Genomic DNA, 25,073 nt, shown 5'->3' with positions numbered 1-25,073 from the left:
CATTTGTTTTGTAAATCAAAAATAATATATACTATATACTCTATATATTTAGTAATTATTTAATTGAATTAATCGATATTATTGAAAATTTAAAACAATTTCTACACTATGTAATCTCTCATGCCTCCATACGCCAATGTTACATACAGTTCAACAGAACCAATATACCCGTCATACGCATCTGGCATTTGTTTTTGCGGTGTAAGAATGTCCCCACATGTAGAAAAATGTGTGCATAGCTTGCTGCATACTTTTTGCAACGACTGTGGCTTTGCGGTTTTCCTTTCAAGTGTTGTAAGTGCTTTGACCACAGATTTTTATTCCACTGATGGGGCACACAAATATCGGAATGCCAATGCCCGGAACACTTGCAGCAGGAAATGAGGGCTTGCCTCTCGTAAATATTGAGGCGAAGTAGGCATCAAGTGGAACGGGGATTGTCCTTTGCGGAACAGGACACACAATACTAATTTAATATGCAGCTTGATAAGTCTTTGAGTTATGTTTCGTAAAAATGATTGAGGATGGACATGTGGGCTATGTAGTACAGTAGAATCCGGTTATGGCGACTAACTTAGATATATAAATGGACGGCTTTTGGTTATAGCTTCTTTCGGGTATTATGACGTAAAATCCTTGGTCGCTATAACCGTAATTTAGAGTATCTACTAATATCACTTTTAATTTGTTTCTTATTTTCTTGCGCTTTATTTTTCTTGAATAGTTTTAACGGCAACTGAGATATTTATATTATTTCATATTTAAGGATTTTGGGGTTTTTTTTTTTTTTAATTGTGATTTCCAATCTTGATTTGCCTTAACTAACTACTTAGTTATTTACTTACTTAAATTTAATAGATAATAACAAATTTACAGAGTTAATTTCAAAATTTAATACAGTAGAAAAATTATTAAATTGAGGATGGCATAGATTATATTTTTTGTCTTATACACTTTACTTAAGATATATTTTTATAAATAAATATTTTGTATTTTGCTTTACTTTGATTGCATTTATTAATAATAAAAAATGTATTAAATTTGCTTAAAAACATTCAGAGCTAGTGACGTCGACTTGAAGCAGAGCTTCATGAGCGAAGCTGTGGTTGGCTTTGCAATTGGAGCGAATGCCGATGCTGGGCGCACAGGTGTAGGTGTAGGCAGGTGGCTATAGGCAGAGCCAACAGATTTGATGGTTGGCACACAGGAATTCGGAGTGTGCAGGTTAGGTAAGCTGGGCCCAGTGACGCCACAGCGCAACAGGAGGAGCAGCAGCAGCAGCAGCAGCAGCAGCTGGAGCAGGAGCGGCAGCAAGTGCGGAGCGGGCTGCAGTAAGCGCAGCGCGCAAACTCGCCAACGCGCAAGCCAGCAGAGCCAGCAAAGCAACGAAGCAACAGTAATAACAGATGCCGAATTTGGGGCAAACAGCGAACTAGAAGTGGGGCTGGGGCTGGAGCTGGAGCTGGGGCTGGGGCTGGGGCTGGGGCTGGGGTCAGAGCCGGGTCGTTTGTCCTGTTGCTTGTGGCGAACGCCGTTCGACGTCAGCACTGTACATATGTATATAAATGTGTGTCTGTATGTGTGTGTGTGTGTGTGTGTGTGTGTGTGTGTGTGCGTACATACAGATACATAAAATTACGGCAGACGTGCAAGCGGGACAACAAGTGTTAAAGGGCAGTTAAAAAAGCTTTTGATGCTTGGCTAAAAGGGAAAGGCAGACAGCCAGAAGGGCTGACGGCGCAGCTGAGCTCTGTGACTGCGGCCACTGGCTGACTGCCACCGCAGTAACACTAACAGCGACAGCGACAGCGACGTCGGCAGCAGCAGCAGCAGCAGCAGCAGCGGCAGCAGCAGCAACAGCGGCAATGGCAATGGCAACCCCAATAGCAACAGCTTCGTGGATTTGTGGAACGCAACGAATGCCAGCTTTCAGTTTTACTTTTGAGCTGGTCGCGTGCGGTCGTAACGCTTTTAGCTAAATGCCAATATTATAATAGCTTAAAACGAAGCACACACCGACATAAGCACGCACGCACAGACACGCACACACACACACGTAGACCGACATACGCACACACGCACACACTCATACGCTGGCATAGGAGTTGTAGTGTGTTTTTTTGTTGTGTTGTGTTGTGTTTTTTTTTTTGTTTGTTTGTTTTTTCATTTCGTTTTGTTGCTGTTGTTGCTCATAATAATACGACAGTTATATTCTGGCTGACTGCTGCTGCTAGCTGTAGGGCACTGGTTCCTGGCAATGGCAACAACGGCAACGGCAACAGCAACAGCAACAGCAACAACAACAGCAACAACAACAGCAAGCAAATCAGCGTACATTGCTCCCCAGCGGCAGCATGCCGAATTCAGTGTAAAACGCAGTCAGCCAGCAACTAGTAAATAAGCGAGCCGAGTTGGCTAAATGAAAGTGAAAGCGTTAGCAGGAGACGGCGAGCGTTATTATTGTAAACAGGACACGGTTAGCGAGAAATTGCTTATACGCAGCGTGGAGCGTAACAGAAACCGCACACACACGTACACGAACACGCACACGCACACGAGCACACACAACAAATCCGACAGATAATATAATACATAAACCAACAACAATAAAAATAAAAGAAAAAGAAACATATACACACACATACACATACACAAATTGTGTATATGTACATACATATTTTACGCGCGCGTGTGTAAAAGTTAAAAGCTTCACCGCTTTTGGGCTGGCAACATGGTGCAAACAACTGCAGGTATTAAAATGGCACACACACACACACATAAATATATACATACACATATATATATTCAGAAGGTGCATGCTTCAATTTGTTGTAGTCCAAAATATTCACAATTGGGTCAATTAATATTGCTCAAAGCGTCAGATTGCGGCAACTCTAACATGAATTTCTCTCACATTCTCTCTCTCTCTCTCTCTCTCTCTCACTCTCGCTCTTTGTTCCTGCCGCAGCCCGTTTTATGCAGCAGCAGGGACACTTCCAGCAGCAACAACACCTGCAGCTGCAGTTCACCTTCATTCCCTCATTTGCATTTTGACCAAGTTAGCAAAAGCTGAGCACAAGTTGTTGGTAATTAAAGTTCTGGCAGCTCGTCCGGCTGCTGCGTATTCCAAATGACTTCTTAAGCCCCATTTACAAACTGTAGTTTAAAATGCGAATTAGACAAGTTGAATCTACGAAGTGCCCTCAGCTGCAGCAGATGCTTTTATAGTTGCCTGCAGAAAAAATACATTATATATATAGATATATATAGATATTTAGCTAAGGCTTGTTGTATCAAGCTTTATTTCGTTCTTTACTTACATGATTTCCATAGCTATTGCTTTTGTAGTTCTGCGCTTTGCGCTCTCCTTCTTCCTCTTCTGCTTAAGCTATTCACGATCAACGCACTTAGACCAACTATCGACAGCCGCATCGTCATCGATATGGTAACGATAGCGCTGTTTCCTCCAATCTCTTATGGGCCTGCCACAGGCTCGATTCAGGTTGTCGAGTGCCTCTAGGCACAGCTCAGATTGCAGTTGAAAGCAATCATTGGGCTTTCTCCTTATCTCTGCTTTCTGTTGGTCATATCATGGAGAGGCTAACTTCAGTCTAAGGCATCACAGAGCCATCGTCGAGCTCTCTAAAATGTTACCTAGTCAGAGGTCAATTCGAGTGCAGTTGAATGCACTGCCAAGTTGCTGCGTTGAATCTCAATTTTCAGCTAGTCATAGCGACTAGAGAGTCGGGCTAAGGCCGAGCCCTAAGCCGGAGTGCGTAAAACTTTTATGAATGGGAGCTCAATGGGCAGCATAATTGAGCAAGGAATACGCGCTGGCAAATGCATGTGGGCGTTTGTTTATGTGCTCAGCTCGATGTCGTGGGCATTGTTACGAGGGCATCAGCTCTGCAGACAACACAAAAATACACAAAGTGGCGAAGAGAGAGAAGAGAGAGAAGAGAGAGAAGTAAACACTCACACTCAGACAGCAGCTGCAGAAAGTCAGATTAGCTTCGTTTACTATGAAGCTGATGCGCTCGCTACATGGAAATACTTTGGCTGAAATTGTTCATATCTGTATGTATGTGTTTGACATATTTCCTGCTCCTGCTGTTCACATCTGACGCATTCCACCAGCCGAGCGCCACAGCACAGCACAGCACAGCTGTTTGACTGCACAATGAGCCGTATAATCTACTATTACAGTGGGTCTTATCAGTTAAGCCCAGAGCATGCAACTTGGCCAAGATGGCAATATATAAAGCTGGCGATCTATGCAGCCATGCGAGTGTTATACGGAAAGCAGTTTAGTCTTGAGACTCAGGTTTCCACTTAAGTATATGTATATTGCATCATCTCAAGCTATATCGAATTGCAGTATTATCTGGGAAGAACAAATGGTAAATATTGAAGTTTTGCGGCTATTTGAATGCAGATTCTCTTTCATTTTAATTTTTAACTTTTGCAATCCAAATACAAAAGTTATAAAGTTTTCTTTCATTTTGGGCAAGGGTATTTCAAAGCTCAGCACTACAAGATTGTTCTCTGACTTCTTATACAGCATTCATTGCATAAACGAATAGCAGGGGGTATGCATTGCATCGGGGCACATTGCAAGAGAAAGTCAAGAAAAACTTGTTTTATGCCTGTCCAGAGCATGCCAAATGCACAAGGCAAAGAATTAAATGTCTTTGAGAAAAACTATATACATATATATATTATATACTTATATATAATATAAATATCTACTACTCGTATATGTTCTCATGCCTCTTTATATATTTCTATATAAATTAATGTCAGTGGCTTGAAGCCATAGGAAAGATTTTGATATAGAATAAAGTGACCAAGCAAGAGTGATACTATATTCGATAACAACAGTTCAATGGCCTTTGTTCAAGTTATCGATAACATTTAGATGCACAAATATGCAATAACATTTGCCATATCTATATACATACATATTAAACGTATGTTGAATACATTTTTATTAAATGTTATCAAAATGCAGCTGAATCCATTGCCATGGGTCTAGAAAGTATTGTACAGTCGCGATAAATCGAAAAAAATTCTATCCCCTTGAAAAAATTCATTCTCGATAATTATCGATAATTTGAGTTTCTGACCTGATCTACTTGTCATATCGAATTATCGGGACTCGACTGAAGCTGTAATATGTAAATATTATCAGCACACAGTATTGGATCTTAAATCAAAATTATAACAGATTGTTTTAAAATGTGGAAAATATGTTACATAATATTGAGACAGGACCAGAAAGCCCGAGAGCTTAGAGTTCAGCAGAATCAATTACAACTTAAACGTTTCTAGCTAAACTGAGGCAGCCATTGGCATAATTTAATATTTCATACGAAATGGCTCTAATATGGCTGTAAAATAAATAATATGAAAATTATGTGAGATGTAAGATAATCTTTATCTTTTTGCAGTTTATTTATCTATCAATATTATTTGGTCACCAAACAGATAAATCAACATTTTATGACTTTGCTATATTTCAACTATATTTTCAATTATAATCTGATTGGGGGTATTCAAAAGAGTATATGGATGGTTGGTTCTGCTCGGAATCATTCCATTTGCTCTTCTCGGATAGCTCGGGCAAAACTGTTTCACTTTGTAATAGAAATGTCAACGTTTCCATCTCGCATCGTCGTCTCAGACGGCCACAGGGCCACAGGGCCATGAGGCCATGGGGCCAAGGGGCCACACGGTCGATAGGTCCTTTCGCCTGACATTCCACACATCATCATCGTCATCATCTCTCAGTGTGCACGGTGTGTCATGCCACGCTGCTTTTGGTGTGTATTCAGGCAGGCGGGAGCGAGCCCGGCTGACAGTAACAGAGCACAAAGCTAATGTGAGGCAAATAAGCGCACGCATTGAAAGCACTGGGAATTTCGAAGGCGTTGGCACGCTTTCGACAGCCCGGCCGTAAAACATAAAGCATAGAAAGCTGCGACGCAACGGGGCCCCACTGCCAGTGACAGTGCCGTCATTCCGTGAACTCGCCGTATGTCGACTCACATGTCAGCGCCACTCGCATGCCTAAATGATGCCAGTGCTTAACTGAGAGCTCCACTGTCTGGACATCATTAATTTAGCAGCAGCAGAGCAGCAGCAGAAAAACAAAAAAGCAATTATAGTCTAAAGTGCAGAGGTATCTGGAGATAATGAAAGAGACTGGGGCTCCCACCATGTATGGATCGTTCAAGTTGAATCAGCTCGAACATTGTACACGCAGCCAACAGGAGCCGACCAGCAGGGGCGTGGTGAGAGGGCGATTCTTATTGCATTCGTGTTTTGTTTTTTATGATATATGTAATCAATATATGAAATTGAGTTAATCAATATTCTGATTTTCGAAATGCACTGATAGCATTTCATTTTTTTGTCCCTCTTTTCTGGCTTTAAATATAACAAATAAAAAACTGTTCATTTTTCGCTTAAACAAAATTAAGGCACAAAAAAAAATAAATAAAAAGCTGTTGATTTTCCAATTTAATAAAAAATACTAATAAGTAAATAAAAAAAAAAAAAAAACTGAATGTCAACAAAAAGCTGCTGATTTTTCAATTGAATCAAATTAAAAAAATAAAATAAAATACAAAAATACAAAATAAACGAATGTCAAGAAAACGCTGTTGATTATTCAATTGAATAAAATAAAAATAAATAATAGAATAAAAAAGAGGTCAACAAAATGCTGTTGATTTTCCAATTAAATAAATATGCTAATAAATAAGTAAATAAAAAATAAAGCTAAATGTCGACAAAAGCTTTCGATCGAAGAAAATAAAAAATAAATAAATAAATTAAATATTAAAACAACACAAAATATAATGAAAATTAAAAAAAAATAAAAACAGGACAACTGTTGATTTTTCAATTGCATAAAATTAAAAAGAAATCAATAAACTAAAAATTAAAACAAAACAAAATATAATAAAAATGAGAATAAGGAAAAAAAAAAAGAAGAACAAAAGGTTCACAAAACAGTTTTTTTTTTTTTTATCAAAGAAAATAAAAAATAAATACATAAACAAATAAATGTAAATGTCAAATACTAACAAAAATTTTTTGATTTTTCGATTGAGTAAAATAAAAACATATATAAATAAATTAATTAATTAAAAAAGAGGTCAACAAAAAGCTGTTGATTGTCCGCTTATATAAAAGTAAAATTAATTGAAGGTACACCAAAAAAGCTGTTAATTGGGCGATTCATTGGGTGGTTAGGTGCCACACCTCCCTCCCCCCAACCCACTCTACGCCACTGCCAAGCAGAGCTTTTGTTTGATACACACAGCATCTATATCGAAGAAAACCTACAGCAGCCGCAACATTTTCTCATTTACATGTTGATTAAGCCAGCGAAAGCTGAGCAAAAGTTGTTGGTAATTAAAGTTCGGACAGCGCCTGACTGCTGCGTATTTAAAATTCATTTTTCTCTTGCGCCTCAGAGTTGTTAAGACCACGGATCAAGCTAGAATCTGAGTGCTTTGAGTTGACTTTGGAGTGGGAAATATGAAATAGATTTGTTAGTTTGGCGAAGAAACATCATCAAAGATTCATGACTGAGACTGCGATACGGCTCAAAGCATTCATTAGCATCGGACTTTGGCGCTGCTCCTGGCTAGCCGAGGCAATAAAGCTAGCCTAGCCACCAGCCATAATCCAGAGTGCGTAAAACTTTTATGAATGAGCAGTCAATGGGCAGCATAATTGAGCAAAGAAGATGCGCTGCCAATTGCAAGTGGGCGTTTGTTTACTAGGCAATACAATACAGATACACATACACCCACACACACACACACAGATAGGCAGCCAGCTGAGCTTAGCTTAATTCAGAGTTGGTTCGCTGGCTGAGAAGCATCACAAAGAATATATTGCATATGTGCTCATGACATAATGCCTGTTTGGTTTTTCTTTCAAAAATGTGTGCGTTGAGCGTCTGTTTGCCTGTTCTGAAAGAGGGTGGGAGCGGGGCGGTAGGTAAGCCTGTAACCTGCCATCGAGAAGGGGAATGGAACTTTTAAGCTGCGTGTGCGCCTGTTGACGTTGCGGCAGTCAATCGAGACATATGACGCTTATAGAAAGCATATTTTTTTCACAGAAAATAGATATCAATAAATAATCCTAATGTGTGTGTATGCGTGTGTGTGTGTGTGTGTGTGTGCGTGCATGTTGGGGGCTTTGCCAGGGGAACCGTAAGTCTCGCATTCAGGGGCGAACATATCAAAGCAAAAATTTATAATGCTTGACTGTGGTGCGAAGAGGCATCTTCAAGCAAGCTGAAAGCTGAAAATATAAGAGCGTCGAGTTCCCAGGATGCGGAACATGAAATGCGAGCCGATGCGCAGCACAATATACAGGGAAACGAAGCATATTCATATATGTCGGTGTGTGTGTGTGCATGCATTTGAGTGTGCCAGTTTGTTGGAAATTCACAATTCTCTTTGACTTTGACCTTTGCGCTGCAGCGCAATTGTTAAACAGCAAAAGAATTGAACAAAAAAATACTCAGAGATGGACAGATAGACTGGAGCTGGAAATCTCAATCGAAATGCCATATTGCAAAGCATTCGGAGTGAAATTGAAATTGCAATTGGCCCATGCCGCGCTCACAGACAAGATAGAGATAGAGAGATAGAGATAGAGAGAGAGATAGAGATAGAGAGAGAGTGAGAGCGTCCAGTGGCAAGCAGCGGATAGAATTTCTAATTAAGCCAAGCAAACAAAGAAAAATGCAAATTGAAAATGGAAATGGAAATCAAAGTGAAATTGCAATGCAAAATATGCGTGGGCTGTAGCTCCTGCTGCTCCTGCTGCTGCTGATGCTGCTCATGATAACAATGATGAGCAGCTATTTAATTAAAGTGAGCTCAGCGAATTGCTGACATTTAACAACGACAGCTGGCAGCGCAACAAGCAACGAGGGCAACTAAATAAAACACTTGCCCCAATAAGTAGGCAACACTTTTTGGCGAAATACCAAAAGGCTTTGCCCAAATAAGTAGGCAACATTTCTTGGTGCTTCATCTGTGTAGCCTGTCTTAATGCAGTTTGTGTGTTAACTATGCAATAACTTACACATATATACAATTTATATATGTACATGTATTTTATATAAATTAATGCGTGTGGGTCGGTAATTTTCATGCGGGTTGCTTTTGCTGCTGCTGATAGCGTTGGGCAGCAAAAACTCATTTACCAAACGTACGCCATGAGCAATATCGCCGACATTAGCGATAAAAACAGCAACGACAACAACAACAGCAACAACAACAATGTCAATAACAGAAAGCAACAGATGTCCGGACCAGAGACCCGGGACTCGGGACCCGCACATAATTCCGGAGTGCGGCCTTGGTTTCACGCCTGCGCCAGTTTGTGCCTAATTAAGAGTTTATCTTAATTCTATAAAAATAGTTGTCACTTTGATAAAACACACGGGGCACACAACAAACTCAAATAAACAGATAATGTTATACAGTCGTTGCGGCTCTGTCTAACACTAAATAGATAGCCAGCTAGATACTATATTATGTGCATATATATTGTTACATTAACAAGGGAATTAAGTAACGAATTTGCGGCTGGAACTTTAGATAATAGCGGGACCTAAGGATGCTAACATTTTCTATATGAGCAAATGAATGATATGCTGCTGTGGCATATAGTACATATTCATATATACACTTATATTACTATGCATATATATGTATGTATGTATGTATTTAGTATGTATATTATTGCAGTAGGCCAATCAGAATTGGAGTTGATGGTTAACTATCAATACTTAACTATAATGTCATCAATACTTAACGAAAATAACCTAAGATTAAATAAACTCTTTGCTAATATAGAACAGAAAATTTAAGTAATAAAAAAACAAAAAAATTCGGAGTATAAAAATATTAAATAGTCATAAATAGTCATAAAATTAAATATATTTTTTCATAATATATAAAATAAATGTAAATTAAAAAGTATTGAAATAGAATTTCGGAAAGTAAAAAAAAAATTGTATTTCTGAATTCCATTTTTATACACTGAACTTGAATAAGTGATGAACTTTCATACTTCAAACTTAACTAATACATAAATATTCATTCTATTTAAATGTAAATAAGTAAAAGCTGTGGAGCTTGTTTAAAAAAATCAAGATCTATACCCCTTTTAATTAGATCGATTTCTTAATTGTTAAAAATAAGTTAAAGAATTTTATATCGTTCATCTGTAGAGCTAGAGTCGCCAAATTTAGCAAAAAGTAGACTCGTTTGTATTTTATAGAATTTTTATTATTATTATTATTATTATTATTATTATTATTATTATTATAATTATTATTATTATTATTATTATTATTATTATTATTATTATTATTATTATTATTATTTAATTTTTTTTTATTTTTTTATTTTTTTTTTGTTATTTTATTTTGTATATCAGCCCCAGATTAAAACCCTTTGCCATCATGTTTCCAAAAACAAAAAAAAAAAAGTATTTTATATATTTATATTATTAATGGAGGCTTGTGCTTTGGCACATACGCAAATTTGAATGTGATTATCGGACTCTGAAAGTTTGTTGTAGATAGACTATCTACAAGAGAATTTATTCAACAAATAAATTATCATAATATATCCCAAATTGCAGACCAATCGTAGTCAGTGCGTCAGCTGCGCAGTTGGCAGAGCGCTTGCCTATGCGTGTGTGTAGGTGCTAGCGTATGCGTATGTATAAGTATAGAATGATTGGAGTATCGTGTCTGTAAAGGAATCAGAATCTGGTCAAGCAGTCTAGAAGACTGAAGAAATGCCATCCACAGGACCTCCCCGCGAGGTTCCTATAAAAATATATCAAGTTAAATTTAATGTGATTTACGTGAAAATTGTTATTGTTTGTTGTTGATGTTTTTGTAAATAGTTATATTGTTATTGTTATGAAATTTCTGTAGTGTGTGCTGTAAATAATTTTGTTTTTATGTTCAACTTGTTAAGCTGCCAAATTGGTAGTAAAAAGCCTGTTTAAATAATATAATAATAAAATATAATAAAACAAAAAAAAAAAAAAAAAAAAAAAAAAAAAAAAAATAACAAATATAGAGAATATTTCTAATATGCATAAATAATTTTCATTTTCTTTTTTTAGTTTTAATTATTATTTATTTATTCAACTCCAAATTCAATCATTCAATCAAAATTAAAAATAATTTCTTTTATTATTGTTGTTAAAACTCAACGATAAAGGAGTAATTCTAAATTTATATTAAATTTAAAATGATATATATGAATATAAATGTATCGAGAATTGTTGTGTGTCATTTTGTTGTTGCAGATTCCAGATATTTCGCGCAATGTTTCTGACAATTTGATGTCAGCTGTCGATTATGATGAATTCGCGCAGTGAAACGCATTTGCGCTCACATCTGGCATAGACTGTGATACGGGTCATGACATTCAAGGGTCAAATCATTTGCAAAGATAGCGCGCAGCAGCCCAAAAATAAAACCCAAAGCAGCCATCGTTAGTCCCCAGTGTATATATATATGTGTGTGGAAATATATATAGAAAAAGAGAGAGAGAGAGAGAGAGAGAGAGAGAGAGAGAGTGGTAGAGGGGGGAGGGGGTGTGAAGGGGCCAGTTTTAGATGACGCGCATTTGAGTAAAAATATGCGGGTTTATTTTTAAATATTTTGGCGCGTTTCGTGTTCGGGCGGCAATTAAATTGCTCGCCCCAGGAGCTGAAATGCGGTTGAGCCATTTGAGCCATTAATTTGCCATTTTATGCCGTGGCCTAATGAATTTACGATGGCGTCGAGGTGAAATTGATATGCGCCTCGACTTTCAAATGAAATGCACAGACTTCAGGCTTAAGAACTTTGCCGTTGAGCACTCGCCGCTTCTCAATTTAAGAACTTTTGCCTTCGGCTCTGACTCTGCCATATACACATATAACACATACGCCCCGTCCACCAGTCACTCACCCCTCCCCCCTCCCCACTCCCCACTCACTGCCATGGCCCATGGGGATCACTGGATGCTGGCCGTGGCCTTGCTCTTTGCGAAACGCACTTAATTTTCCTTCATCCCAGAGCCATGTGCTGCGGCACGCTCCATTTGGCGCCGTGCAAATGTCATCATAAAAAGTGAAAAGCAACAGAGAAATAATTGAGCTGTGCACATGACATTCAGCTGCCCGGCAATTAACTATGTGTTATTTACATTCATTCCAGGCGCAAACAGCGGCCGGATAAACAAATAAAAAGCGAGCGCAATAAATGAAAATAAAGTAAAAATAATGACGAACGCTAGATCCCTTCATGTGACGAATATTAAATACTCTGCTGCAGGGAGAGCAGCTTGAGAGAGAAGCGATGAGGAAACGTATTGTATTTGGCGAGGAAGGGAGTATATGTAGGTTATTTGTGTCAGGGGAGTTTCATATAAGAGATTTATTAAGAGATTTCTGGAAGATATTAAGAAATGTTTAGAAGATTTTTGAAAGCAGCTAAGTTTTTACTATCAAAATTTAGCTTTTCTCTAGCTTGATTATTCCTCTAGGTCTACGAGATGTGTTCAAAGATAATTTAGAATTTTCGGCTATTATTATATATATATATTATATTATAAAATATTTATTCCAACTTAGTTGTCTCTCTAGATCTAGTGGTTTCTCCCAGATCTCAAACTCAAATATTGCATTTTGAATTTCATTTCATTTGTATGGCCTGGTCTATTCTAACTTAGTTATTTCTTCTAGAGCTGCGCAAGGATAATTTAGAATTTTCGTTTATTTCAAATATTCGTTTAAAAATTTTTCACTTTTTATGGCATTGTTTATTCTAACATAGTTGTTTCCCGAGATCTAGTTGTTCCTTCGATATATTCGATTGTAAATTTTCCATTTTTTATGGCTTTGCCTTTTCCAACTATTTCGACAATTTGGATCGCTCAATTAAATTGTTGATGGCTGTTTCGCTTTGACGTGCTTTGACTCGCCTTTGATCCTTGTCTATATCGAAAAGATTAAGGCAAAGAGTGCGTATCGAGTTTCTTTGGCCCAAAGGAAAACACTAATGATGCTACGGCCACCGTTCGCCCTAGACCCAATCCCCTGTGGCTTTGTCTTGTGTCCAGCACTATAGATTGGCCATGAAAGCAGGACGCAGCGCATTGAAGCAGGAGCCGAGCGTGATGAGCAGAATAAATTCTTTAAAGTACTGCCAGAGCGTGGGCACAACTTTATTGGATGAGTGAAAGCAGCAATCAATGCTGCACTCACTTGAAAGAGCTAAAGCAATTGAGACTGAATGCAGATTTATGAGCGTTTTTTTTTCCTCCCGAGAGACGCAAAACGTCGATTCAATAATTTGTTTTCATTTAAGGCAATCGCTTCTTAAATGCTGCTTCTTAATTTGTATAATATTTATAGTATATTCATAAGTAGTCCGATAGTTACAAAATTTAAGAAGAGTTTGGTTATCTTGGGAAGACCTTCTTTGCATTCAAATTTCTTCTTCTTCTTTACTCTTTTGAAACTGTGGCACTACAAAAGAATTCCTATAAGCTTTACTTGAATTAAGAATATCTATTTCTTCCTCTAAGATGTGAGAATATTTTATAGCCTTAAGCAAAGGACATTTTTCCAGAAAAGTCGACTTTTGTTATCGTGATGGGCCGATAGAGCTATATATACATATATATACATATATATATATATATATATATATATATATATATATATATAGAGAGAGAGAGAGAGAGTCACTATTTGCCAAAATAAAAAGCGTTTATTTGGCATTTATTTAGCACTTAAATCGAAGATCGTGATAAATCAAAAAAAATTGTATCAATTTAAAAATAATTCGTTCTCGATAATTTTCGATAACTTGAATTTGTGTGTAAATAAAAAAATTTCGGGACTCGACTGTAATTACCAAATATCTAGGAGGTTTGTACACTACAAAAGCAGACTATTCTGGAGAAATGTTCATATGCATATATTTAATTAATTCCTGTTTAGATGAAGTTGCCTATAAGGTGGCAGGACATTCAGCAATAAATGTGTACTTCATAAAAAAAATTTAATTAATAAAAAACACAAAATATGATACTATTATAGATGAAAAAGCTATAAAGTCAAAAAAAAAAAAAAAAAAAAAAAAAAAAATATATATATATACATATATATACATGGAGATACTCAAAAACATTGTTATATAAATTAATATACATATATTTTTATATATCTTACTAAAGTTATTAAAAAATCGTCGTTTTTCAGTGGAAGATATTTTTGATAAGGTCCATTGCTATATATAGCAAATATGTGCTTTGAACAATAATACTAAATGGGTTTTTAAGGCATGGGCTAAGAGAGTAACGGACTGAACGAGAAGTTAAAAAGAAGAAGTTAGACTTTAAAACTGTGAAAATATTTCGCAAAGAGGCTGACAGCTTATAGAATGAGCGTATATAAATATATGAAAGCTGTATATACAATATATATATGTACATATATATATAAGCACATCCATCATCTATGTCAGCTAAAAGTCTTACTCGTAGCATCGCATATTCTGCGACTTATTTATAGGGCCCTCGTGTTATGTGAGGGCAAAGCAAATACGAGCGCTGCTAAGTGTAGCACAAGTTGAACTTTGCACTCGTGTTTACATTTCTCCAGCATTTTATGTGAATGTGTGCGAGTGTGCGTGTGTGTGTGTGATGTCTTCCTTTTAATAGAAATGAGTTTATTAAAAGTTTGTACGATGAAGTCGTCAGCTTGTCAGTTTGAGTTCCCGTTGCCGCTGACCGCTGTAAATAACACTTAAATACTAATTAAGTGAAATGGAAAAGTGTTGCAAATGCGGATGGTGCAACAAAAGAGCGGCAATTACGTTGCCCCAGTACAAACGGCTAACCACCTTGGCGACGAAGCTCACACTCTCGCTCTCTCTCTCTTTCTCTCTCTGCGGCAGTCCATTCCACTCCTGTCCCTGCCCTGCCCTGCCCTGCCGCCCCCTGCTCGTCACTTCTTTAATGGCGTATGACGCCAGCCAGTTAGCGGCATGCTGTACGCGTGGCAGCCGTGTACGCATTTCATTTCAGCATGTGGCCCATGTTGGGGCCATGCTGGCCATGTTGGCCATGCTGGCCATGTTGGGGCCATGCTGGTCCGCCTGTCTGCCTGGCTGCCAGACAGCGTATTGTCGCCAGACCGACACACATACTAAAAGCCGCAGCGCCCAGCTGTGTCTGCTGGCCCCCGCCCACAGATTGGCGACGGAACAGCTGTGACCCGGCACACGTTCGGCCCAGACATGGCTTTAATGCCGTTGCACCACGTCTTGTGTAAGAATCCGTTGGCAAATGTATGCAACGATTTAATCAGAGACTCGAAACGCAACTGCCATGCGCTTACCGCATGCCACATGCCACATGCCACATTTATGTCGCCTGCGATCCTTGCTTAACCACTGGGCGGTTTCATTTAACATTTGCGCCGCGAGCATAATTCATTAAGCGCAGCATTTACTGTTTGCAACGAGCAAGGAAAACATTTGGCATGTTTCATGTGCGCGTTATTTACCGTTCGCCTTTTACCTTTACATGCGGCATCAGGCCTGACAGCTACCAGCGTTTGGTTGCGGGTATTAAAATAATTGAAATGTGTTTTATGACGTCTGTGTGACCAAATTTAATAATTATGTAAAGAAGAAGAAGAAGAATCTAAAGATATATAACTAAATTATAAAATTTTATTTTTTTTGTTTTTGCTATATTTTGAATACGGATTCAAATTTAAAATTCAGTAAGCTGAAGTATATTTAAATTTAAGTCCATTTTAAATATTTATAAGTTTTGTAATATTACAAAAATATATTTTATTTATTATTTTAAAAAAGCATAAATTAATTTATTATTCGAACTAAATTTACATTGTTTTTTTGTTCTTTTTTTTAAATATTAATATTAAATATTACTATTTTTTATTTGATTTTTTTATTTTATTATTATTGTTATAATTATTATTATTATTATTTATATAAAAATATTAATTTACTTTAACTAATTTAATTTAATATACTGATATATTATATATTAAATATTATTATTTTTTCTTTTTATTTTCTTTTTTTATATAAAAATAATAGTATTTATTGAAAAAAAAAAAAAAAAACGGAGAATCACAAGAAAATTTATTTTATTTATTATTTTCAAATAAGATAAATTTATTTTTTATTGGAACGAAATTAACATTCTTTTTTATAAAAATTTTTATTATTAAATATTATTATTTTTATATAAAGAAAAAAATTAATATATTAATATTTTTCATATAAAAAAAAATATAAAAGAAAAAATAATAATATTGTATTGAAGAGGAAACGGAAACGGATAGGAAAAATTTAGATATCATGGAAAACGCAAACATTTCTTTTTTAATATAACTCAATTAAAAATATTAAATTAAAATATTTTATTTTTTGTATAATAAATGAATTTTTTTTATAATAAATCATAGAAAACGCAGAAATTGTGTTGATTTTACTTTTCTTATATAAATAATAATTTATTTCTTTTTAATTCCTTATATTAAATTTTGTAATATTCAAAATACAACAACAAATTTGTTGTTTAAATAAAATAATAAAAAAAATAATAAAATTAAAAGAGAAAAATCAAATGAAAAAATGTTAATTTCATTAAAATTGTATAGATGTTAGATAATCTAATATGGATGTGACAGACATTTCTGATTTTGATACACAATTTGAAATGTCAAATCCCTCAAACAAACCTGCTTAAATAGGGTTCCTGGCATCCGCATCGCCGTGCGGCGAACTCTGCTAATTAGAGAAAACTTTTCAAATTCAAGGGAATTTGAAAATATTTTCGCTGTCACATTTGTAAATTTTGGTTTTTGTTTTTTCGTGCAACTAATAAACTTTGGCCTTTGCGGAATCCAACTGCAAACACAATAACTTTGAGTAACTTTGGACAGATTGCTTTGACATTTGCAGTTGGTAGTTTGGGTTGGCGTGGGCGTGGCGTGGTGGCTCAGGCTCAGTGGTGTGGGGCGAAAATGGAAAGCAATTAATGAAAATTAAATTATACGTAGCCGGAAGTCATCATGAATTTTGAGTGCAAATGCCATTAGCATTTGCCGGGCATTGGATGGATGCCATCCAGGAACGGCCGTGGCATGGCATGGCGAGGCGCTGGTAAGGTGTGGCCATAGTCTGCCCAGAGGCTGGGCGCACGGGTCGTCAGTATTAATTTAACGTTGGGTGTTTTGGGTGACGTCCAGGGACAGAGCCAGAGCCAGAGCCAGCGCCAGCGCCAGCGCCAGAGCCGTCGACACATGTTGAACATATTGAGTTTCAAAGCGACATTGGACAAGTGGGAGGGAGGTTGGTGGATATGTGCGCTTGGGCGTGTGGCTAGAGGCGTCATGGCTGTGATTTCGCTTTAAGGCCCCACGGGGTTTACTTTTATGAGATTCGCGTGGCTGGCACAGTTGGTCGTCGAACGTTAATGTTGACTCTTTTGTCCTGCTGGCATTCACAGATGGCATGGACTTCAAGGAGCGGCTCATTGCGAGCGTCAAGAAGGAGGTCAAACAGCTCATGGAGGAGGCGGTCACCAAGAAGTACGTGCACGAGGACAGCAGCTCGGTGACATCGCTCTGCGCCGCTGTGGAGGCCTGCCTCAGCCAGGGTCTGCGCCGTCGGGCGCTCGGCCTGTTCAAGACGTCGTCGACGACGGCGCTGCTCCACAAGATCGCCAAAACCTGCGCCGAGGCGGAGCACATTAGCAAGCTGGTCCAGGAGATCGAGGCCAGCGATCCCAACAAGCGTTCGTCCTCCAGCAGCGACAGCTTCAATCGACCGCCCATGCTCAAGAAGAGCAGCAGCAACTCCATGTCGACCAGCAATGCCACCACATCAACGGCATCCGGCTCCACGTCGGCCTCGGTGACGACATCGGTCTCGGTCAGCGCCAGCACCAGCATGTCTCTGGTCACCATGAAGTGAGTAACAGTAGCAATACTCTCTCTCTCTCTCTCTCTGTCTATATCTATCTGTCTCTCACTCTTCCTTCCTCTCTCGCTCTCTATATCTATCTGTCTCTCACTCTCCCCTCCTCTCTCTCTGTATCTATGTGTCTGTCTCTCTCTGTGTCTCGCACTTTTGCTTCCTCTCTCTCTCTCTCTCTCTCTCTGTATCTCTCCGTCTCCTTTCCTCCCTCTTCCTCACACTCCATCTATCTAAGAGTATTATTTTTATACCCTGACCCCATTGATCGCGGCCAATTAGCGCAAAATGTTTGGACAGATCCCATATATATAAAAATATTCTCTATCATAACGACGAGCTGAGTTTATTTAACTCTGTTCTGCCTGTCCATATGTCTGACGATTTCAGAATCTATAAGAGCTTGACACTTACATATGTATGCGCTCTATAGATAGCTAAAGTTTTCAAGTTTTGCATTGCGATTTATGTGTGAATTATACAATTTCGATTTTTGTTTATATTTAGGTTACTAGCTCCAAATTGAGCAAATTTACCAAATTGAAGTTCAATTGTGAATATAGCCCATATGTGAATGAGCTTGTATGTTATCAAAATTGACAGTTAGTTAATGGAATATATAGTTTATTTGCTGAAAGTGTCATTAAAATCTAGTAAGTAATACAGAAGTTATTAAGTAAAACGTTTAACCAATTAGCAAGCAGGGTTCGACCTCGTTAGCTTTAATAATCGCAAATCTGTATATATATATATATATATATATATATATATATATATATATATATATATATATATATATATATATATATATATATATATATATATATATATATATATTAAAAAACCCATATATATATATATTAAAAAACCCAGATCAATGGCTTTTCAAGGTATCTGCTAGTCGGGCAATCCGACTAGAGTTTGCTCACCTGCTTCTGCTTGCAGATATCTCTGGATACGCTTGGCCCTGTACGAGAAGCGCCTGACCAAGATCATCGAGTATCTGGTGAGCAATGCCCAGAGCTATTACGATCGTGATGCGCTGGTCGCTGATCCGGACTACGGCTCCATACTCAGCTCGCTGCTGGTGGGTCCGTGTGCCCTGGACTTTACGCGTGCCAAAACGGCGGATCACTACTGGACCGATCCGCATGCCGATGAGCTGGTAGGCCACTATAGCTCCACTCTGAATCTTCTGATACTATATTCATTTATGTCAATACCTTTTCAGTTGCAACGCCATCGGATCAGCTGTCGCCGCTCCTCGTCCACCTGTTCGCGTCCGGCGATTATCAACTTCAAGCGGAGCTTGAACACCAGCTCGGATGATGCCAGCAGCTGCTCGTTCAAGTCGATCGCCTCGGCCACCGTGGCCAAGGACTATGTGGAGTCACTGCATCAGAATGCCAAGGCCACGCTGCTCTACGGCAAGAACAACGTGCACGTACAGCCGAAGGATGTGCCGGAGCTGATGCCGGGCTACCTGAGCCTGCATCAGCACATCCAAACGCTGACCATCAAATGGACGCCGAATCAGCTGATGAACGGCTACAACGACGCCGAGGAGGAGGACATCGACAAGGAGATCTACTGGGCCTACGCCCTCAACATCAATGTGGACGAGATCGTCTATGTGCACTGTCATCAGAGCCGTGGCGAGGACAGCGGCGGCACCGTCATCCTGGTCGGCCAGGACGGCGTACAGCGGCCGCCCATACACTTCCCGGAGGGCGGGCACATGCAGCAGTTCCTCTCGTGCCTGGAGACGGGTCTGCTGCCGCACGGCCAGCTCGATCCGCCGCTCTGGTCGCAGCGCGGCATTGGCAAAATGTTTCTATGGCCCAAGAGCATGCGGCGTCGCATCCTGCCATCGGTCATGGAGTCGGTGGACGAGACGCCCATTGATTATGTCTTTCGCATAGTCAGCAAGAGTCGCCACGAAGAGTTCGGTAGGTCCAAGGCTCAAGTTCCTCCCGTTTGCTTCCTCCTTACATCTCTCATTCCTTGCACTTGCTGCAGCTGCTACGCACTCCATCCTGGACTTTGTGCGCAGCACGCCGAGGCGCGCCCAATTGAGCAGCTGCTCCACGACCGGCAGCAGCGACTGCTCCAACAAGAGCCTGTCCATCGATCAGTACCCGATGGAGTCGCCCCTGTTACAGCAGCACAATCAGAACGCCAGCATCGAGATGGTCTGCTCCACGATGCGTCGCCAGATCATCTCGCGCGCCTTCTACGGCTGGCTGGCCTACTGTCGCCATCTATCCACGGTGCGGACGCATCTATCGGGTCTGGTTCACGGACGGATCACCCCAGAGAGTGAGTTAGACCCAAAGGATTTCAAATTGTTTCTCTCTCTATCTACCTTTCTCTCTCTACCTCTCTCACTCTCTCTCTCCGAAAGTGAAAGCCGACGAGGAGGGTCTCACCAAGGAGCGCTGGGAGCTGCTCAATGCGGATGGCATGCTGCAGGACTCCACCGAGTTCTATCGCCTGATCTACTTTGGGGGCGTCAAGCCGGAGCTGCGCAAGGAGGTCTGGCCGTACCTGCTCGGCCATTATGCCTTTGGCACCACCGCAGAGGAACGCCGCAAGCAGGACGAGACCTGCAAGCACTACTATGAGACCACGATGAGCGAGTGGCTGGCCGTGGACGCCATTGTGCAGCAGCGCGAGAAGGAGAAGACGGCCAGGGCCGTGGCCAAGCTCAGCTCGGGCAGCAACAGCGGCAATGAGCGCACTGTGCGTGCCGCCGACCTGGATGCGGGCGGGGAGCTGGAGAACGAGGTGTTTGAGGACATTTCGGATATATCCGATCCGGGCGATCTGGAGTTTGACGACGAGCAGCGGCAGCAGCAGCAGCAGCTGCAGCAGGAGTCGGCCAGCGTCAGTGCGGCGCTCCTCAGCGTCAAGCCCATACCACGAGCCATGAAGACCAGCACCGATTCGGGCCATGTGGACGAGGGCCTCGACGATCTCGACGAAGAGGACGAGCAGGAGCAGGAGGAGCAGCAGCAGCAGGACGACATCAAGAAGAAACAGCCCGAGGGCAATGAATCAGCGGTGACAGCCGACAAAGCAGTTGCAGCCAAGTCCATAGCGGACAAGGAGCCCAGCCGCTCCACCTCAACGACATCGTCGTATGAGACCGTTGGCGGTGCTCCACAGCCGGGCGAGACGCGCAGCGTGCTCAGTCCCGAGTTCCTCAGCGCCGACGATCTGCAGGCACAGCTGCCCGACGACGAGGAGGCCGTGAGGCCACAGCAGGCCGCCGCTGTCATCATCACAAATGCTTCCGTGGACATTGGCAGCTGCGAGCGCAGCCCCAAGGCCGGTAGCCAGATGCCGGCGCTAAGCGAGCAACTGGAGGCAGCTGGAAGCACTGCGCCCAATCTGGATGCACTGCAGGAGCCAAAGTCAGCCTGCGCCTCGCCAGCCAGCTCCAATGGTGGCGTCTACAGCGTAAGTTACCTCACTCATGCTCATATTCCATCACATTCAATTCAATCTCTGCCCGCGCAGAGCGAGTTGCTGGAGCAGTTTGGCTTGAATCTGCATCGGATCGAGAAGGATGTGCAGCGCTGCGATCGCAACTATTGGTACTTTGCCAGCGAGAATCTGGACAAGCTGCGCAATGTGATATCGACGTATGTGTGGGAGCATCTGGATGTGGGCTACATGCAGGGCATGTGCGATCTGGTCGCTCCATTGCTGGTCATCTTCGATGACGAGTCGCTCAGCTACAGCTGCTTCTGCAAGCTGATGGAGCGCATGATCGAGAACTTTCCCAGCGGCGGTGCCATGGACATGCACTTTGCCAACATGCGGTATCTATCCCCATCTATATCCATGCACTAGCGCTCTTTTTCTAACGCTCTGTCTGTCTCACTCTCTCTCTCTCTCTCTCTCTCTCTCTCTCTCTCTCTCTCTCTCTCTCTCTCTCAGCTCACTCATTCAGATACTGGACTCGGAGATGTACGACCTAATGGACTCGAACGGGGACTATACGCACTTCTATTTCTGCTACCGCTGGTTCCTCTTGGACTTCAAGCGCGAGCTCATCTACGACGATGTCTTCGCCACCTGGGAGGTCATCTGGGCGGCCAAGCACATTGCCTCCGGGCACTTTGTGCTCTTCCTGGCGCTGGCGCTGCTCGAGACCTATCGCGACATCATTCTATCCAACAGCATGGACTTTACGGATGTCATCAAGTTCTTCAATGGTAAAATTCAGATTTGATTACAGTATTATTTGATTACAGAATAAGTATACTTATATATTAAATTCATTTCAGAAATGGCCGAGCGTCACAATGCCCAGGCGGTGCTGCAGTTGGCCCGGAGTCTGGTTCTACAGCTTCAGATGATTATTGAGAACAAATAGATCCGCAATTGCTCGATAAATAGCCAACAAAATATCTAAATATATGTATGAATCTATGTATATATATGTTATATATATTTACATAGTAGTTGTAGCAGCTTAATCTATGAATGTTTTTGCCAAACCCTCAGATTCTCCCACAAGGTACCAAGGTGCCCCCCTTAGATTTAACCCCAAGAAACTTTGACTCTAACTGTAAACTGTAAACTGTAACTGTGACTGTTAATATATATAGATATATATAATACCTATATACATATATTTGATGTAAATGTCTGGTATTGCTATACCCATATCTCCGTCAAATCAAGAAAGGGGCCGAAAATGTTAAGACTTTGAGTAACTCTGATCTGAACTGTATCAAAAGAAATCAGCATTTCAAATTGAATATCGTAAATAATGTTAGAGAATGGCAAACAGAAAGAATTACTAAAAAAAAAAAAATAATTAATATTTAGATATAAAAACTATAACAAAACAAGTAAGAAAACTCTAGTCGAGAGTGCTCGACTAGATACTACCCTGAACCCAACAAATAAAAATGCTCATTTAGTATGGCTGAAATTTCAATTTCGATGTATTTAAAAATATAAATAAAATACCAAACTCATTTAATAAAATATAAAAATATTTTGAAATAATTAAAAAAAAATTAACATCAGTTGCATCGACCGGGATTCGAACCGCGACTCCTCGGTCGAGCGTCATGCTGCTAACACACTAGGCCACCTCACTCCTGCTAGTGGCGCTGGCAAAACTCAAATAGATTTACTGCTGCAGCGCCATCTACCAAAACTAAATGAAACTAACTGCTGATGTGATTCTAAGAATCTGCTAGAATAACCAAACTATTAAAAACGCACATAAAGTATAGTTAAAATTTCAATTTCGGTGTATTTAAAAATATAAATTAAATAGAAAACGTATTTATGAAAATATAAAAATATTTTGAAACAATTAAAAAAAAAAAAACACCAGTGTTGCACCGATCGGGATTCGAACCGCGACTTCTTGATCGAGCGTCATGCACCTAACACACTAGGCCACCCCACCCCTGCTGGTGGTGCTGGCAAAACTCAAATAGATTCACTGCTGCAGCGCCATCTACCAAAACTAAACGAAACTAACAGCTGATGTGATTCAACGAATGTTTTTGTTGTAGCTGCTGCACGTGCGTTTGTTAATTGGCCAAATATTTGATTATGTTTTATTAATTTTTGACTGAACGGAATTTAATGAAACTTTCAGCATATGATCTACATATTATATTGAATATTTGAGAAATTTGAAAAAAGAAAAATCATTCACAATTAGCTATAGAGGCACCTGATTTGAACTTGAATGTTTTTACTCGATAAAAACATAACGGGATGATTTATCGAATTTTAAAAGCAAACTCGACGTCCGCGCTGTATATACGGTCATTTTAAAAAAAAATTCAAGTCTCTAGCTCTTATATCTTCGGAAATCGACGCGTTCAAACATACGGACAGACGGACAGACGGACAGACGGACAGACGGACGGACGGACAGACGGACAGACGGACAGACGGACAGACAGACAGACGGACAGGGCTAAATCGACTCAGCTCGTCGCCCTGATCAAGAATATATATACTTTGTGGGGTCTGCCACGCCTCCTTCTGCCTGTTACATACATTTCAACAAAACCATTATACCCTGATTTCCCATTTTCAATGGGTTCAGGGTATAAAAAAAAAAAATAATAAAAAATATGAATTTTTTTTTCAAATCCAACTTGAAACCATCTCTAAAATCAACAATTATTCAATGAATGTAGTGAATTAGAGTGCAATTAACTTAAAACAAATATCAAAATTATATAGAAAACAATGATAAAAATATATTATGGAATATATTACAAAATAAAATAATTAATATAATATAATTCTATATATAAATATAACACACTATATGTGTACAAATGTATATGTCTGTATGTAAAGAAAACAAACTGTAATTCAATAAATATTTACATATATATCTGTACACCAACCTGAACTTCCCAACAAAAGACGAGAATTAAAAAAAAAATGAACATGATTACAATCATTTAATAGTAAGTTGAAAACTTTTAAAAGCTCTATATGTATACCCGTCTCGATATCGAAATCAGTTAATGATACCGTAAATGTGCTTGCTGAAAACTTAAAAGAAATCCAAATCCAAATCAAAATCAAAATCGAGTCAACTAAATATCATCAATAGTTGACCTATCTAAGTTTAACTTTTTGCGGTATCGTTTCGTCGTTTTAAACATTTCGATTGACCAGCTCACCTATATATACATATATATATATACCTATTGCTAAGTCTGTACAATGTACTATTTGTTGGATATGTATTTCGAAACTTTCTTTCCAAAATAAAAAAGTGTACATCAAATTCGAAATGTTTTTCTGGATGTTCCTGCAAGAATTCTCGACTTTTGAATTTACAATGTGGGTGATTATTGTTATTTAACACTTTTATTTATATTTATTTTATGATATCTAACTATATACTTTGAGTGTCATCTACGAGCTAGAAGGAGATAGTTTGCAACAAAGCAAATAGATGTGAGGGAGATAGCGAAGCAAGGATCCATTCTTTGAAATT

General features: G+C 39.5%; 1 protein-coding gene across 3 annotated transcripts; it reads left to right on the top strand.

Annotated features, from left to right (window-relative positions):
• Positions 1-1,923: 1,923 nt before the first annotated feature.
• Positions 1,924-24,860, top strand: tbc (trabuco). 3 transcript variants are annotated; one of them, XM_089474266.1, is made up of 9 exons: positions 1,924-2,750; positions 17,604-18,066; positions 19,016-19,235; positions 19,302-20,019; positions 20,090-20,389; positions 20,475-21,532; positions 21,593-21,897; positions 22,016-22,293; positions 22,366-24,860. In XM_089474266.1, exons 1-9 carry the CDS (start codon positions 2,732-2,734, stop codon positions 22,452-22,454), a joined length of 3,450 nt encoding a protein of 1,149 aa, XP_089330392.1. In that variant the 5' UTR covers positions 1,924-2,731; the 3' UTR covers positions 22,455-24,860. The 3 variants fall into 3 exon arrangements, with proteins under 3 accessions (XP_089330392.1, XP_089330393.1, XP_089330391.1); XM_089474267.1 differs by lacking the exon at positions 1,924-2,750 and adding an exon at positions 2,771-4,400; XM_089474265.1 differs by lacking the exon at positions 1,924-2,750 and adding an exon at positions 16,746-17,446.
• The last annotated feature ends 213 nt before the right edge of the window (positions 24,861-25,073 follow it).

The sequence above is a fragment of the Drosophila arizonae genome, chromosome X, assembly GCF_054131065.1.
Source record: "Drosophila arizonae isolate 15081-1271.41 chromosome X, UAZ_ARI_1.0, whole genome shotgun sequence".
NCBI classification, from domain to species: domain Eukaryota; kingdom Metazoa; phylum Arthropoda; class Insecta; order Diptera; family Drosophilidae; genus Drosophila; species Drosophila arizonae.
This window is presented reverse-complemented; position numbering and strand designations above follow the sequence as displayed.